Raw genomic sequence first — 19,138 nt, forward strand, 5'->3', positions numbered from 1 at the left:
AATATTCTGCAAATCTTCAAGTACGCTTATTTTTTCCTTAAGTTATCACTGCTTAATTTTTTCCTTAAGTTATCACTGCTATTTTATTCACGATGTCTTCTCTCCAAGAAACTCATTTACAAGTTTTTTGCCTCCATCTTCGAAAAAAGCAAGGCTACAAATTAATTATAAACTATGCATTTTTTGTCAGATTAAGAATAAGTGCCCATTAGTTAAATCCATTGGTTATGATAAAGTGTTAGAATGTATCAAGAAGAGAGTAGAATGGAATGACAAAGAGTATATACATTACTTACTGAACGATTAACGAATGTGACCGTAGAATTGAAAAATGAAAATCGCATCATGGCATGCAGGATGCTAAGAGAAGTGCACTCATAAAGCAAGCATGGACAGAAGTGAGAGATTTCACGAAATGGATAAGAATAAACTATATTGTTCTACTTCCATTCATGAAGACAATGTTGTAGGCTACACACAACGAGATCCAAAATTGTCGTTGGTGACAAAAATAAGTGGTTTTTCTGCCTCGGAAAAGGCGGTGTAAGAAAACCATTGGTGGCGATAAAAAGATTCTGCTGGCGAGCAATTAAAAAAAGCCATTGAAATTTCCAAAAATGAAACTTTCAAAATTAAACTCAGTGACTGTACAGGTCCATGAGACCCTCAGGCAAAGAACATTTTACACCATAACTATTGCTGGACAAAACATGTATTTAATGTTTTACGAAAAAATTGCGATCTTGATGTAGTAACCAAGTCACAAGACATTATTTCTAATAAAGCAACAGACGTAGAATTCCTGCGTGCATTAAATGATTTTCTTGTTCAGGGAATTGTTACTACAATAGCAGACCTTGAAATGAATTATCAGTCAATTGCAAATAAAAATTTAAGAAAAATAAAACGCAAAAAGAAATTAAAAATCTCATTCAAGAAGAAATTGATGACGCTATACTTAGTAATCCAAAAAGTTTAAATGAGTCGCAACGCGTATCTTTAAAGGAAAGTGCAGATATTACCCTATCTAATGCAAAAGATTATTTTATAGACATTGGAAAAACATGAGGACTATCTTTGAAGCTGCAAACATTTTACGCAAAGCAGTTTTATCTGATCAGAAATGGACATTTACAGGATCTTTTGAACAGAATCAGATCATGATGCCGTTCCAATCGAAATTGATCAGTTTTTTTAAATGGTGCTGCAACGAAAAATTCGAAATTAATTCTATTTCTGAGGTGCAGGACAATATCGTGCTGAATAAAACTAAAAGACTGTCACACATATTCATGTATAAAATACTGTCTCCGTACCAAGCTTCGAAAGAAACTGTTTATCGACATGCTCGAGATATTCCTTTGCAAGTTGGTGTTGGCCTTACTATGTACTCTGTTACCCGAAGCAAATATATAATTGATTTTTTGCATAAACTATGTGTTTCGATTGATTATGCTGAAGTTCTACGTTTGGAAACATAGGTAGCAAATGGGTTTATAAGGTGCATGGATGATAGTGACGGGATGTATATTCCTCCTGATTTGAAAAAGGCAAGATTTTTATTTTGTGCTGCAGATAACATTGATTTCTTTGAAGATACATCTTATGGGAAGGGTACTTTGCATGGCATTGTAATGGTACTTTGTCTATCCGAGTCTTTTTTCTGTTGATAAATTCCACTTTCTCTTACCATACCTTCAGCATCCCGTTCCCTTTCGACATTACCTCAGTCCCTGACTGAAATAATGTCCTATAAAATTGCAAAGACAAGTAAGCCCAAATGTTCAGCATATGGGGAAGCATTAAAAGATAAGAAAACACAAAGAGAGATATTAAAGGCATTATGAGAGCATTAGGACCAGAAAAAAATCAAGGAATATTAGGACTCCATGCTCTATCAGGATGTGATACAAAAGGTTTACTTGCTAAGAAAGGAAACCATCTTTTTGAAAAATTTATAAGACGGCAGACAAAAATACTCTTGATGCTCTGAGTCATCTGGGGTCAACCGAATAATTTAATACAAATGATAAAGTTGCTATTGAAGGATTTATTTGCTCCTTGTATATGCCGCTGACCAAGATTTCAGATATCGGAGACCTTCGTTGGTTCATCTTTTAAAAGCAGTAGGCTCAAAATACAATTTTGTTTCATGCAAATGCAAATCTTAAAACATTGCATGCACTGAACTTTGTATGTGTGGAGGTGATGAGGACTTATGTGAAAAGCACAGCCAACAAAGCGATATTGGTGACACTTAAGACCTGTTTGTTTACTTTTAAATCTATATTTTTGAATTAAAATCAGAGTTTAAATAATTTATTCATTACTTAGAGCACAAAAAATGTAAAATATAAAATTGTCATTGCTTCCGAAATTAAGTAACGGAAGTTGTAAATTTTTTCTACATTATAAAAAAAAAAAAAAAGCTTCTTATAACCCCAAAAACACGTGTATGCAAATAATTTTACAGGTTTTTTGGAATAATAAATTTGATTTTTATTGTACAAGCTTCCCAAAATATTTTTAACTGCTATTGTTTACTAAAAAAGTTCTAAAAATCTGCATCGAAAATCAGAAATAACAAAATAAATAATTTATTTTATACAGATAATTTGTTTTTAAATTTGAAATATAATAGTATTAAAATGTTAAATATATAATAAACGTTGAATAAATTTCATAATATGCCTTAAAAATGAGTCAAAACCGAAAATTTTCTTCAGTATCTAGTGCAGCCGCAATCTTGTATTAATGACGTCACACAGGCCGTCTGACACAAATTCAAGCAAAACACCCGGTGAGGCATAGTTATATAGGCCATAAGGAATGCATTAAAATTGATCTCACAATTTCCTCACGAAATTTCCCACGGAGGGTCTTTTACCCTAAGTATGCAACTGGACTATATTCAAAAACTAGAAAATTAAACGTCAATGTATGACGGGTGAAAACTGCTTCTTCATTTAAGTGAAGCTACTAACTGTTTGGGGATATTTTGGGAGTTGAATTTTGGGTAGCATAATTTTGGATAATTTATTGCTCCTTTCGGACAACATCACTGAGGTCGAAATATATTAACTCTTTTTGGTCCCCAAAACAACTGGCTACAGTTGGAAAAAAAAACAAAAAAGAACACAAAAATCTCTCAGCTATATTCGTAAAAATCTGTGCAAAGTTCAATAAACATTCTCAATCGTAAAGTAATTCATGTTTATACATAACTAGCTGCGTTGCCCGGCTTTGCCCGGTCTATTTTGAAAACAAAAATTGTGTCAAGTGACGAATATTCAACAATCAGGCATAAATAAAAGAAAAAAAAAATCATCATGCAAAATTTCAACTCCAAACAATGACGACTGATATTAAAATACTTTTAAGAAATTAAAATAAAATGAGAAAGATGGATTTAAAAAGCGTAACTATGGAAACACAAAATAAAATAAGTTTCAGAGTTGAAAATGAGAAAGATAGAAACAATGGATTCAAAAAGCGTTACCGTGGAAACGCAAAATAAAATGGTTAAAAACTTGAATAGAGAACAGATTTTTGAACTTCATTTAATTCGCTTGTAACTTTTTTTCTAATGGAGATAGAGAATTAAACTTCCGACCATAGGTCGAGTTAGATCTGAAGTAAAAAAGGTAGCTCTTTTCAATGGTGTCAAAACGAAAACTGTAGGACAATTCCTTCACTTTTTATTGATGTATTTAATGAAGAAAGTATTGCCTAAATTTCAGCTAAGCCTAAACAAATTCGAGTTAAAAACGTAAATACCTCCCGCCGCAATTAAGTTAGAGCGTTGGAACAAATTGCGTAGAACGCGGAAAATCCTACCCTTTCCAACGATATGTAATATTACTAATTGCGAGTAATTTTTTACCCCCATATTCGGGAATTTATGTGAAAATTGGGCCTAAATTGGAATAAAAAAAGAACTATTTATCGAATTTTTTTTCGAACTGGTCTGCAAACCTTCTCAGGACTTAAAGGGACAAATTGTGAAAATTTCAGCGAAATCGGCCGGGTAGTTCTCGAGTTTTGCGATTTCAAACAAACAGACGCTTTTTAGACACTTCATTTTATACTATGTAGAGATTTCATTGCTTTTGACGTCAAAGCGTATTCGATCAGTGATTTTGGCTATTATATATAGAAGGATGGATGAGTGGTTTTAAAATTATTTTATGTTTAGCCTGGACCCTTTCAAGTCCCCTCTTAAATACGCCCTATAACTTTGAAGGCTACTTGAGCACCTTCAATAGGCTTGTTCAAGTAGAGTTATTAATGTCGCTTTGTGCACACATTTTTTTTTCTTTGGTGATTTTAAGCGTTAATTTGTTTCCATTTAGAATCCATCCATGGTGCAGAAATTCACTCGCAGATGGATCCTTCCAATCCATACGTGAACGCAGTAAATGCGTAAGTTAGAAACTTGATCTTCTGTTGCAATTAAATTTAGATCATTATGATAGTTTTCTTCAACTGTTTCTATGCAAAGTTAAAAAAGCTGAGTTATTTTATCCAAACTTATTTTGATAAAGCTACACTCTATCATACTTAGAAAATCTTGGGATGAATATTATTTCATTTCGAACGGAAGTTGTGACTTTCGAACTAATGAAAGCATCATATAGAGCGCACGAGAAGCATAATAGGGTCGTTTCCGAAATTTTAAAATCATTTTTTTCTGAAAGAGCATGCTTAAAAACATAGAATTTGACCATTTTTTAAATAAGTTCACAAAGTTTAGTATTTTTTAACAATTAATTTAATCGGTGCGCATTTTCGATTTCATTTTTTACTCTTCTGCACGTGACATCACAAGTGATGAAATGCCTTTCACTGATGCCATAAGCGTAGAGCGCAATCTTTAATTCGCTTCTTTACTCATATGTAGTGGCAACGATATGGTTGATAGCAAGCGTAACATAGCGCAATATTTAATTCGCTTCTGAATTATCATAACATGGAAACGCGGTAGACAGCAAGCTTAAACATTCAGCGCGCCGAAGTACATCACTTGTGACGTCATAAAGAGCACGCCTTGTTTGAAAAATTGAACATTTAAAAAAGTTAATTAAGAATTAAATGTTGGGAAAATGAAAGTATCTTCTGTGTCCATGTTATTGTTTTTGCTCATTCTATCGACTTCAGTGACTAAAAGTATTACTTATGACTGATGGAAACAACCCCATTATACGTATGAAGTATTTTTGCTAACTTTTGACAAAGTAGACAACCCATTAAGAAATTTTGTAAAACTTACCAGAAAAAAGACAGTTGAATGTGGAAAGTTTCTGATATAAAGCTAGATGTTTATGACTAACATTATTTAATTTACTACGCATTTTTATTGAGAATTTTACCATAATTTTTATCGAAAAAATGTTTCCTTCATTTTTGAACAAACCTGAAAAATGTAACCTACAAGCATATTCAAAAAACCTTTTAAAGCTTTTAGTTCTCTTATCAGATCGAACTCTTCCTTTGCTTCTTCCGTATGGAAATTATTTAAAATTTTCAAATTTAGAAATTTTCAAACCAAACGGAACGAAACTTGAAGAAGGAAAAAGCAAAAGCAGAGGTCGACAGAATAAGAGAACAAAAAGCGTTAAGAAGTTTTATGAAAAAGTAGCAAGATTACAATTTTCATGTTTGTTCAAAAAAGAGCGAATTTCTTGAGGATCGTTTTGTGAAGGAATACTAGTGAAAATCTCCAAGTGTCATTGCTACTGAAAACTCATATTTCTATTTATGGTACAAAATTAAAAAAATAAATAAAAATGAGTTATTAAAGTAAAAAATAAATAAGTAATTAAATAAATAAATAAAAAAAAATAATTTGAATTCTAAAATTTTGAATTTTAAAGGAACTCTCCTTCTAAAAGGAGAAAGTTCTGAGCTAAATTTCAATAAAAAATGTTTACTATAAATTTTTCAGAACAAGCAACTTCAAATATCAATCGACGAAGTACACTATGTCTTCCTTTTATGTGACGCAAACAACTTTTGCCCGTTTACTTTCGAGATTCGGCAACCCTCCAGCGTTCAATGGTGGTCAGTGGTTGCCACTACTGTAGTTGTGTATCTAGTCGTACTACATCAATGCTTAAATATCTTTGAAATCCACAAAATCAGATTGTTTCATTTGAAAGCTGCTTTTAGACCAACAACTCGTTGCTCAAGGGGGAGAGGTGACGTCGGGAAATATATTACTGATATTCTAAAAAACATGATGAATCATCGAAAACAATGTGTGTATCTGTGTATGAGCGCAATGAGAGGTGGTTGTAAGCCATATGCCGATATTAGTACTTTAGCAAATTATGCGTATAAAGCTCTTACGAGCTAACTCCTCCTTCCCAAACAATTCTGGCTGTGGTAGAGTATCTTCGTATAGCAATTAAAAAGTGAGATCAGAATTGACAAAGAAAAATTATAAGCGTATCAAAATGCTGATGCAATGTTTTAATAAGTTTAGCACTAATTGGTAAATATTGATAATTGTCATATGATGACTTTATGACGGCAGTTCGTAATTCTATGAGTTATCATATGGGAAGTGAAACCAATGCTAAAATGGGAATTAATTTGTGTAAAATGATAAATATCATTATTTATACATAAAGATATTTTATTTGAAAAAATTATATGATTCAGTTTTTTTCTATTTCAGGTTGACTAGCACATTCTTCGAAAGAATGCAAAACCCACCCCTTTGGCCCGAGTTTATCTTTAAACTGAGTCCCCTTGGGAGAAGATTCTACAGAAATTTGAAAATTGCTCATGATTTCACTGACAAAGTAAAGTACAAAATTTGTTTCCTTCTCTTGTACATCAAAAAACTTTATGACTCATTTACACACAAAAATGAAAAATAATTTTGTCAGTAGTTGGATACTGCTTTTTGTAAAATTATCGTCTGCTGTGTTTTACATTTAAATTTTCTATTGATTATCGTCTTGCAATGTATAAAACTCTTTGTATTATTTAATTCGCAACTCCAGAGCTCGAATACGCTACCTTGCGGTGATTAACAATTCTAAAGAAAAAGGTAAAACATTCCATTCCACGTGTTTTCTTTGGGGTAAATTACAGGCTTCAGACAGTTTATGGCGTAATGTAATTTCAGAAGAATAAAAAAGAAAGCTTCCCACAAATACGATGAAAAATTACTGTCATTCACTAAGCATCAAAGCAAGTTATAAGTTACGACATTTGTTAGTTTTACCTTTTTCATCCGCCATTAGACAGTGGCTGCAGCTCCCCCTATAGTTTATTTTAGTTGTGAATTTATTTATTGTCTGCGCATTCTATTGCTATTTTATAATGGCAAAAAAAAAAAAAAAAAAAAAGAAATGACTTTGAACAGTTTAGTTATTATGATGGAATGTGAATATTGTTTTGCTCGCGCTTTGTTGGCGGAAAATATAATTTAAAATTTTTACATAATTATGAAATTAAAAGTCTTCTGTTATAAAAAAAATGAAGAACTTGATTAATTTATTGAAGTGCAGGAATACATTATTTATCAAATTTCTCAAGAATAGAAAGGGAAGAAACTGTAGTAACGATAATTATTTGCTATAAACTGACATGGTCACTTCGCAGAGAAAGCCAAACTTTTCTGTGTATGATTATATAAAAGTTTTTTCATGTAGATATCATAACTGATGTAAAACAAAACCTCCAATAACATTAACAGTCCATTAATTTTTACTTAACTCGCATTGCATGTCTATTTTGTTCTTTTGTAAACGTATATCATGGTCCGAAATTTCATTCAGTGTGATTTTTAGATGTGAGACACTTAATACTTGCAAGCGACTGCAGTTTAAAAGCAACGTCAAATGAATGAATCAGATTGAATTTTATATTATGTTCCTTAGCTCATAGCCGAGAAGAAGAAAATCAAACTTGAACAAAAAGATGCGAGTCAAAGAACAGACTCCAAAGATACCGATTGCTACAAGCGAAGCAAAAGAGCCTTACTTGATCTTCTTCTGGAAGAACACATAAATCAAAACTCGATATCGGAAACAGAAATCAGGGAAGAAGTGGACACTTTTACTTTTGAGGTATAGTTTTGATTATTTTACAACTAAATTTACTCAATATTTTCCCCCCTTGATCATGTATAATGTAATTTAAAGAGCACAATCGTGAATGGGGTCGTTCCAAAATTTTAAAAGTATTTCTTTTTCTGAAAGAGCATGCTTAAAAAAGTAGGATATGACCATTTTTTAAATAATTTGTTCAAGTTTAATATTTTTAAAAAAGTACTTAAATCTGTGCGCTTTTATTGTTTACGTTTCTGTCGTCTGACATCACAAATGATGAAATGCCATTCAGTGTTGCCATTCATGCAGAAAAAGATTTAATTCGCATCTTTACTCACGTGTATTGGCAACGATATGGTTGATAGCAAGCGTAGAGCGTAATATTTGATTCGCTTCTTGATTATCATCACTTGGAAACGTGGTAGAATGATGCGCCAAATTGCATCATTTATGACCTCACAACGACCACGCCTTGTTTTCAAAATCGGACACTTCAAATAATTATTTAAAAAATAACTGCTGGGAAAATGAAAGTATTTTCTGGGTCCATGTTATTTTTTTTTTAGTCATTCTATCAATTTCAGTGAGTAAAAGTAGTACTTTTGACTGAAGGAAACAACCCCATTACTCCGTCAAAATAGTAAATTGAGATTATTTATAATTTAATTTTGGAGTGACTTTCAATTTTCTTGGTCATACTTTGATTCGCATTTTTTGTTTTATGAGTTCTTTTGTTCCTCGAGAGTAATTGCAGTTTCGTTATTTCAGTTAAAATGTTCATATTTATTTTAAGGTGAACTACTGGTCACAAATTTTTCATTTCATCTTGACTAAGAAACTCAATAAACTTATTCTGACTTAAGAATGAACATCTGGTTTGAACCCTAGAGCGATATTTAATCAATATAGCAAAGCTAAGATTAATAAATACCTTTGTGCTGAAAAGTAAAGTACGAAATACCTACGCCAAAAAGCACAAATAGTTCATCTGGCGCATTAGAATTTTCTTTTGACTACAGGAAGTCAGCGATTTTTTGAAAGTGAAGCACTCTTGTGTTTTAACGGTTTAAAACGGAAACCTTTTAATGTTTAAAAAATACTAAAAAGAAAAAAAAATATTTTTTTCAATGTATGAAACGTTTACTTTGGTTAGACTTTGTCTTATCCTGGTAGCTACACTACCACATTAGGCACACTATCTATAAGACATATATATACTTTATACTTGTTCGGAATGATCTTCCAATTCCGAAATCTTCCGAACATGTAATGGACATTTCATTACCTTTCATTTCTTCAAAATCACCTTTGTATTTCAAATGTTTACTGTGATTAAACATTTTTATGTTGAAGATGTATTTATTAATTTATGTATAGTCCAAACAATTGGAAATAACATGAAATGAATTGTGCTCTTGCGTCTTTAGGGACATGATACTACGGCAATATCTATGAGTTGGACTTTATATCTGATTGGTCTACATCCAAGCATTCAATCCAAAGTGCGTGAGGAATTGGATTGTATATTTCAGGACAGTGACCGTGATGCGACAGCAGACGATCTAAAAGACATGAAGTATTTGGAATCTGTGATTAAAGTAAGAATGGGGTCGTTTTCAAAATTTTAAAAGTATTTTTTTCTGAAAGAACATGCTTAGAAACATAGGATCTAACTATTTTTTAAATAATTTGATCAATTTCAATATTTTTAAAAAGTACTTAAATCGGTGCGCTTTCATTGTTTACATTTCGTGCCGATGATTTCATAAATGATGAAATGCCATTCTGAGAGCCATTCACAGAGCATAGTATTTAATTCGCATCTTTACTCACGTGCATTAGCAACGATATGGTTGATAGCAAGCATAAAGCGCAATTTTAATTCGTTTCTTGATTATCATAACGTGGAAACGGCGCACAAAGATGCGCCAAAGAGCATCATTTGTGACGTCATCAAGACCACGCCTTGTTTGAAAATTCGGACAGTTTAAAAAATCAATTAAAAAATAGCTGTTGGGAAAATGAAAGAATTATCTGGGTCCATGTTATTTTTTGCTTATTCTATCGATTACAGGGACTAAAAGTACTACTTTTGACTGAAGGAAACAACCCCATTAACGACCATATTCACTAGTTGACTCGAGAATCAGTCGGGTACCGAATGAAGCCTCCTGTTTGATTGAAGAAGGCTTCAATCATTAGTTTGAGTGTCTGACTTTACTTAAAAACTGTTGGTGAATAAGAAGAAGTTTAAGTACTGAATACGTAGTTTAAGTTATTTTTCTACCTTTCATTGATTGACTTCTGCCGATTAAAGACGCTGTCCTGTCAATTAAAGTTATGTAGAAACACTGTCGAGTACTGAAAGTTTCATCTGCAATGTACCTTTTTTCTGCTGTCGAAATGACTATTCGAGTGCATCAACTTTGTTATAAGTTCAATTTTGGGGCTTTTGATCTAACAGCACTAAATACTGCAATTCAGGAGAAGGTTAATCTGTGTAATGAAACTATTAAGTAACGAAATTCTGATTTTGTCCTTCAAATAAATAATTATTGAGCTCAGCAAAATCTTACCTAATGGTAACAAAGGAAATGAAAAGTATGGAAACATGTTACTAATTCAACAAGAAAACTAGGTTGACGTTGTTTAATATAGTGAAATTATCATTATAAAATAGAAATTAAAGCAATAAAAGGAAAACAAACAGAACATATTTCATTCACGTTTACTCGCAATTTTCGTACATGTATTACACACATGCTGAATGTTAATTTCAGAAAAATATTTGAGGCAAATAACTTGAATAATCTGATAATAGTACATATACAGGGTGCGGAGAAAGTTCCCACAATTTTATTAGATATTTCAATAAGCTGTAACTAACACATAATTCAACAAATCAACAAGTTAAAGCAATAAAAACTCTTTATTGAAGCAATAATAATAACATTGAACAAAAAAATTATAACAATTGTTCAAAATTGGCTCCTTGGGCTTCAATACTTTTCAGAGCCGCAGTCTGAAATTGCCGACGATGCTCGCGCACGCATCCAACGTTATCTCATTCCAGGCATTTTGCAGTGGTTGGACGACCATTCCGTGGACGGTCGGCAGTCCCTCCAGTCTCCTTATAGCGTTTCACAGCGTCATAGACTGTTTTACTGTTGAATCCAGTCGTTTGAATAATTTCGGCTGTTTTCATTCCATTTTTTCACTCGTTTCTTGTGTAATTCAACGACAGTAACACGCACATTTTCACGATTCATAACTCACTCAATGTACTAACCAAAAACAAATGATTAAACTTCAAATACTTTTAATGCCAATAAACAATATGTGCCAAATAAATCGCCAACATACGATTTTAACACCAAAAAAACGTTTTAAACAAAATTGTGGGAACTTTCTCCGCACCCTGTACTTAGATTTTAAGAGCAAAAATGGAATATTTTTGATGAATTTCGTGTCAGAAGTATGTTACTTTTTAGAAAGCTAGGGAGTCTTCTGATTTGCTTTGCAAAAATTAATCTATTTTTTCGCAGTTGTTAATTTTATATTAAAAAATATTTGTCCTCTGAAAGCAGCATCGTTGCGAAAATGTTTGGAAACAGACCTCTCATCCATCAAATTATGACAACCGCAATTATTCTGCTATCAGCGATCATTTTATTTCTAAAATTTCATCAATAATGTGCTAGAAACATGGTTGCAGGCGCCATCTAGAAGCTAGATATAAAAAAACATCAATTTTACATTCTCTTTTTAATCAGTAAAGGCTTTATTGCGGGATATATTTTTTTTGTCTTATAATGGGAAACTGTTTTTCATACAAGAAATAACACTTGATATTATTTATTAACACTTGATTTTTATTATATGTATAGAAGATAAAGAGAAAAGAAATATTTAATATTCTGCTACTTTTTTCTTAGGAATCGTTAAGACTGTATCCATCTGTTCCAGTATTTGGTCGGAATTTAAACGAGGACATACAAATTCGTAAGTTCATTTGATGTTTCTACGATCGGAATTCAAATTTTGAGTTATTGATTTGCATTTTCTTTTTCATTGATTCTTTTCTAGGAAAATTCTAAGGGAATGAGAAAATAAATTAAACTATCTTCATTGTTAAATTGAAAGATAAAAAGTAAATGTATTTTTTGCTGTTTTCAGCTTAGTTTACAAGATGATCATCAATAAAGTTTCATTGCTGTGGAGCAGGGGCGTGCACAGAAATTTTGAGGCCCGTTACAAATTACTTTTACGGGCTCCCTCCATATTGTTTACCCCTATATTTCAACCCTAATTTTAAAAATATTGAGCCCCCTTCAGGCTCGAGCCCAGGCCAATAGGTTTCCTTCATCCCCTCCCCCCTGTGAACGCCCCTGTTGCGGCGTATATAGTGGTTCGTAACAGGGGTTTGAAAATATCGGATATTTTCTAAAACATCGAAAATATCAGATATTTTGCTTTTAACCAATCTTTTCAATCAGCGAACTTAAACATTAGCTACATGCCATTGACAGTATTGCCGTCGGCAGACAGCGAGTAACATGATCCTAGTCATTTATATATTTATTTATTTGCAGCTAATAGATCTTTTCGCCGTTTTATACGTTTGACTTATTTATTTTATTTCTATTTTTCTTTTGCAGACGATAAATGTTTTCGCATCTTACTGTTGATTTCATTTTCGTAAACGCTATTTACGAGCGTTTTTTTGTCTAGTCAGTTTAAACGAAATCCTTTGTGTGTCTTTCAAGTAAATGAAAGTTTTTGTTTATTTTCGCTTTTGCAAAAGATATTTTCTAAATAGAGTATTTTAAGGTGTGTTCCCCTTTTTTCTTTTTGCTTCATAATCGTTATTTATTACCTGTTGCTATATTTATTCAAGTACAAAACAGTTGGAGTCGAGGTAAAAGGCAGGGTTGCGGAATTTAAAAGAAAATGACCCACCCTGACTTCAACTCTTGGAATTTTAAACCTTCGACTGACGATCCCGAATCCTTTACCCTGAATTCAGTCCGACTCCGACTCCACAACTCCGACTTTGCAGCCCTGCCCAAAATATTATCTCTCTTTTTTTTCTTTTGTTTCTTTATAAAATTCCTATCTCAACCTTGATTGCGAAAAATGTGATTTGAATTCCTCAGGGACGAATTCAAGTTATTGATATTTTCTTTTTTTAACAAACAGAAGGCCGCATCGTTCCAAGAGGGTCAACGTGCGTTGTGTTTCCTTACATTCTACATCGCGATCCAGAGGTGTTTCCGAACCCCGAGAAGTTTGATCCCGAAAGGTTTTTCCCAGAGAATTGTATTGGGCGGCATCCATTTGCATACGTACCGTTTTCCGCAGGTCCAAGGAACTGCATTGGTAAGTTGCACGTGCTCCATACCGGGGATTCTACAAACGTGGAAAGTTTTTAATACGGAAAAGTTTTTTAGCGCGCGAGTTTCAAAAAAAAAAAAAAAAAGCTTACTACGAAACGGTATGACCTTGATAGTCACTGATAATTTCTGGATTTAGATCAATTTACAATAAAAATGAACCCAGGTAAAATGATTTGACTTCATCTGCTCTAGTTTGGCTACAGCAAAGGTTCAAAGTTTTTAGTTTAGCTCCAGAAAAAAAAAACAATGGTTTTTCCTACAAAATTCAACTTTTGTTTACATTTTTCTTGCGATTGCATTGCAGCATGAGCCCACTGAATGCATTCCGATATAAAATTAATTCCCCCTCCCCTACGCTGTACTGACAAGAGATGCCAAATGTGTCCGGTGAACAAATATTGTTCCAATGCTTCAAATTCCAAAGAAAATGCTATTGATGTTTCTAGGGTCGAGAAAGCAACTTTAGACCCTTCTTGCAACTGACGAAACAGTATGCACAGAAACCACTTTACTTAGGCTCATATCTAGTACGAATTGACCTAAATCCAGAATTTTATCCAGATCCGTTACCATTTAGATCATGCCTTTAGACCAGACCGATTTTCAGAACACCTGAGTTGCAATGGCGTTTTCATTGGAATTTGAAATTTGGGGTAATACTTGCTTTTTCAAGACATTTGGCATCTCTTGTCATTACAACTTAAAGGATGGGAAATTTATTCTATATTGTGAATTCAATCAGGTGGCTCATACTGCACTGCAAAAGCAAGAAAGTGATAAATAAAATTGAATTTCAGAGAATTAACCATTGCTTTTCTGGAGCTAAACTATCGACTTTGGAATTGAATTTTACTACAATCCAAATTCAAAATAAAGAATATCACAACTGTTTGAACACAACTTGTCCCTGAATAGGGAAAAATGAATGCATGCAAATTAAAAAGAGTAAAACACGTTATTCATGAATGGGCAAATCAATTTCAACAACTTTGCAGATATTATTTTAACAACTTATGGATCATTAACACATTGGAAAATTATATTGATTTGCGGTTCACGGTTACTGACAATTTCTTTTCTTTTTGTTTAAGCTTCGGCTTAATCCTTGTCCAATTGAATTCTTTCTTTCTGGGTTCGTACCTAAGGGAAAGCTCCTGGCCTTTGCTTGCATTCCTATTGGTTCCTTGTCGGTTTATAACTTTGTCATTGGTGTTTGGCTAATCCGCTGTTTTTATCTTTTAAGCTGCATGCTTATCTGCTCTTGGCTTTTGTCGGATGTCTTTTCATCCATAAGCTCATTATTTTTTGCATTGAAAAAGGCGTTCCCTGTAACGCCGAAACACGTGTCTGCGGTAATTTACAAATTTGTGCTTCTACTTACGTTGTTTGTTCTGACTTTACTATTCAGCACAAAGGTAATTATTTATCTTAGTACTGCATCATTGTTTAAGATTAGCAAAAAACATTCCAACTCAATTCAAATGAACGTTTTACAATCAACGGTACATAAGATTTTAAAGAAATGTGGAAGAACTGACCAACTAATAAATTACTTTTAAATAAAAAAAAAACGCCTTCAAAAAATACCCAGGAACTAAAAAGCAAAAAATAACTGATTACACTTACATTCTATTTCCTACCCAAACATAGAAATGAAATTTATTTTTCAATTTCAGTACAAAAATCAACTAAACTAAACACCGAATTATAAAATAAACACTGATTTAAATTACTATACGATGAATTATTTTAAATACCTAACTAATTATATACGATCTCTTAATTTTTAATAACCTTTTGAAGTCGGGGTCTTCTATAAACAACTACATAACGTAACTGACAACCCACCGAATCCTGAATTAAACACTAATTTAACTATATGCGAAATTAGTCTTTAAAACTAAGCCTACTCAGTTAGGAAATATTATGTAAGTGTAATCAATATTATGTAAGTGTTTTGCTTTTTATTTCCTGGGTATTTTTTGAACCCTTTTTCAACTCGTGGCACCCTTTGACTATTTAGAACTTTCTCACGGCACCCCAGTCCATATCAATTTAAGGTAATTGAAAAAATCTTTAATATCATAAAAATAAAAAAAAAGATCATTACCTCTACCCGATACTCCGGTGTCTTATAAAAGGACACCAGCATGAAAATAAGACGATGACGAACATAGTCTGATTGACCGACAATGTACTTTTCTTGGTTATCAAATCCCAAGAAAAAATTACGGTATAAAACGACATTTTATCTTTTTGAATACGTCAACTACTTATATTAGGCTTCAAGAACAATAAATAACTTTTTTCATACTGGTAACCTACAGTGATTCATGTAGAAACAAAACTTACCGTAAAATAAGGTCAGGTAGTTTTGACATCACTCTTCTATGATGTCGCTACACCGCCACCAGGTGATTTGAAACTGCTTGTTGCACTTGATGATCAGTTTATGTTTCTGATCACGATAACGTCACGATCTAGCAAATGTTTACTATGCTACATCAAACAATGAGAGGAGACCTCATTGGTCTACATGATGACCTTATTTTGCACACCCACCAAAAAATATCATGGACACTTCGCGGCACCTCTCGTCTTTTCCTACGACACCCCAGGGTGTTGCGGCACCCAGTTTGAGAAAGCCTGTAGTAAGGCATTTTTACAATTTTTATGAATGTTTTGGGACCTTTGATGGTAAATTATTGGTCGGTTTTTCTGTTAAAGCTCAATGTTGCCAAAAACTTTTGTTTAACCATAAACCATCCCTGCATTAACTTATGATTTTATAAGTATTTTTCTTGTGATTTGAGCAGAGGTTTAAAGTCAAAGAACATATTTTAAAGTGTTAAAAAAATGCATTTAAGGGTAAAGTGGAAGTTCTGAGCTATCCTCTACAGTTTACATCTATCCCTATATAACTTCCCTATCTTCGGCGAATTCTAAAAAGCACTGGGAGGGCACCAAGTTTAAATGGACGCTGAAATCAAAGAGAGCGTGAGCAATTGATTCTAATAGCAAACAAAGTTTTTTTACGAGCACGGTATAATGTTACTGATGTCACAATGGAATAAATACCTAAACACCTATGGACAATAGTTTCGATTAAAAATTAAAATAAATTATAAATGACTTTTTAAAAATTATTACCGTGAAATTGCCTTTGACTGCTCCCAATGCAATCATTATTATTATACAACCGATGTATTTTAGCATTCAGTTAGTAAATCCAACAATGTTTTTCACTCACAGCAAAATCAAAAGGGCGGTTGAGAATTATATTTAAGTAATTGTCGCGTCGGTTCAATTTTACATCATTCATCATATCGTAGAAACGATACAACTCTAAAGTTTGAAAAAAAATACTAAATGTTCGGTTTTAAATTCCAAATTTAATGGCATTGCTTACCACACAACTTCTCACAAAGTTAGCTAGTGCGTGGTGGCGTATAAACGGCACAATCATTACTAACACATAACTAAAACATAAATGATTAAAAGAACAATTTCGAACTTTATTCGCTATGAATACGGACTATAAAAACCAATCAGTAAACATATCATAAATGTTATTTGTGCACTGCAGTATATGAGAGTAAATCAGTTAAAAAATGTATTGCATATGATTTTTCTCCAATGCTCTTTTTGAGTTGTGTCATTTTTGTTCTCGGGATGCGATATTTCATTACTGAAATAGAAAGTAAGACACAAAAGCTTCTACATGGAATCGCTGATGACTTTACATTTATTTTCAGGGCAAAGATTTGCAATGATGGAAGAAAAAACGGTGATTTCTTCGATTTTGAGGAAATATAAAATCAGATCATTAGATCCAAGAGATAAAGTACAGATCGTTGATGAAGTTGTCCTACGTCCTCTTGAAGGAATCAGAATTGAAATAAATCCTCGAAAAAAAATGTGAATAGTTTTGTACAATAAAATATCGTTATGTTACTGTTGTATTGTTTTTCTAAAATGTATGATTTAAATGTGTAGTGCATTGTGTTTTTTTTTTTTTTTTGTACGCATGTCAAGAATTTCGGATTTCTTTTTTTTCTTCTTCAGAATATTGAATGGTACGGGTTAGAAATACTTAATGAATAAATTATTTTGAATTTATGTAACTCAACTAATGACAAATATTTTAAGCTAAACGTGCAGCGACTATAATTTTGCTGGTGACATCTTTTAAATTTTATCAAGGCCAAAGCTGGGGCTTGAATCCCTTAGATAGAATAAACTATAAAATATACTTATTTAAATGGCTCTTTATTTGCAAGTGTTGAAATGTATAATTTAGAACACTGAAAAGATTACACAAATGATAGATCAAGATTACTTACAAACTTTAGTGTTTTATAACCATCAAGGCAAAAAAATCTTTCAAAAACTCAATTTCTAGAGAAGGATGATGATCGAAGCTAAGATTTTATCGATGTTTTAAATGGTCATTGTTATGAAAACTAAATAGTCTTAAATAACGATATATGATATTAGACATTATTTATTTTTAAACGAATTGAGAGGGCATCTAAATATCATTTCCTACCCGTGTATTAAGCACATGCGTTAAAATATTGAGTCTCGAAAAATTACAGAAGCGTAAAACATTAATTCTGCTACGAGCAAACAAAAACATCGCAAAATTGTTTGTAATGTTAATTTTATTTTATTCATTTCTTCTGTGAAATTCAAATATGCATAGTTACGCTTACGCTCTTTACAATTTAAAAACAGTATCATTTAAAAATGCACATCCGTCGATGATCAACTAACAATTTTTCTTGCTCGCAGCATAGTTTTCGTTATAAATTTACACAGATAATCATTTCTCAGTGGGCTAGTTACTAACTGTGCGTTGTAAGCATTTCATGATATTAATTACATAATATTATGTCATTTCATGACAGCATTGAGGTATTTCATGATATTAAAAGAGCATAATAATTAAAAATTTGCTGAAGCGTAGACCTCATCAGCTGAATTCAAAATAGGTAGAAACAAAATTTTAAAATTACTCTACGCCTTTGCAACTATGCACTTTTTCAAAACTATTTAACAACTAAATTCTTCATAAAACTGGTTGCCTTCCGTGAGATTTGTGATTTGTTTGTAAATGAAAAGTATAGTGCAGGAATGTAGCGTATACTTCTTTACTAATAATAAAGCTGAAAGTCTCTCTGTCTGGATCTCTGTGACGCGCTTAGCGCCTAGACCGTTCGGCCGATTTTCATGAAATTTGGCACAGAATTAGTTTGTAGCATGGAGATGTGCACCTCGAAGCGATTTTTTGAAAATTCGAATTTTGTTCTTTTTCTATTCCAATTTTAAGTGCATTTTCCCGAGCAAAATCATAATAAGATGGACGAGTAAATTGCCAAGTTATCATGACGTGGAATCGTAACATGGGCAATCCAGTTGGCGAGAAATTCATCATACATTATTTGTAAATATACAGGCGAACCAAAAGACCTTTTAATTTTCTACTACGGGCAAAGCCGTGCGGGTATCACTAGTTTCCTAATAAATCAACTGCATGCTCTTTTAATTCTACTGAAGATAAAAAGGAATCAGACATTTATTTCAAGAACATTGAGAATTTACATCCCATTGTTTTTAAACAAGCAGAAAAGGAAGAGAAGAACCGTCATTAGTTTCTTTAGAATAAAACACACTTAT

The 19,138-nt window shown here is 32.6% G+C and overlaps 1 protein-coding gene across 1 annotated transcript in view; it reads left to right on the forward strand.

Annotated features, from left to right (window-relative positions):
* LOC129216283 (uncharacterized) overlaps nt 1-17,393 on the forward strand; it is a 107,257-nt gene extending 89,864 nt beyond the window's left edge. Inside the window, exons 16-22 of the mRNA XM_054850493.1 lie at nt 4,353-4,422; nt 6,680-6,806; nt 7,893-8,081; nt 9,491-9,661; nt 11,999-12,065; nt 13,263-13,442; nt 17,215-17,393. Of these exons, the coding sequence (XP_054706468.1) occupies nt 4,353-4,422; nt 6,680-6,806; nt 7,893-8,081; nt 9,491-9,661; nt 11,999-12,065; nt 13,263-13,442; nt 17,215-17,381 (971 nt within the window). The 3' untranslated portion in view covers nt 17,382-17,393. The remainder of the gene's footprint in view (nt 1-4,352; nt 4,423-6,679; nt 6,807-7,892; nt 8,082-9,490; nt 9,662-11,998; nt 12,066-13,262; nt 13,443-17,214) is intronic.
* The last annotated feature ends 1,745 nt before the right edge of the window (nt 17,394-19,138 follow it).

This window comes from Uloborus diversus, chromosome 2, assembly GCF_026930045.1.
Source record: "Uloborus diversus isolate 005 chromosome 2, Udiv.v.3.1, whole genome shotgun sequence".
NCBI lineage: Eukaryota > Metazoa > Arthropoda > Arachnida > Araneae > Uloboridae > Uloborus > Uloborus diversus.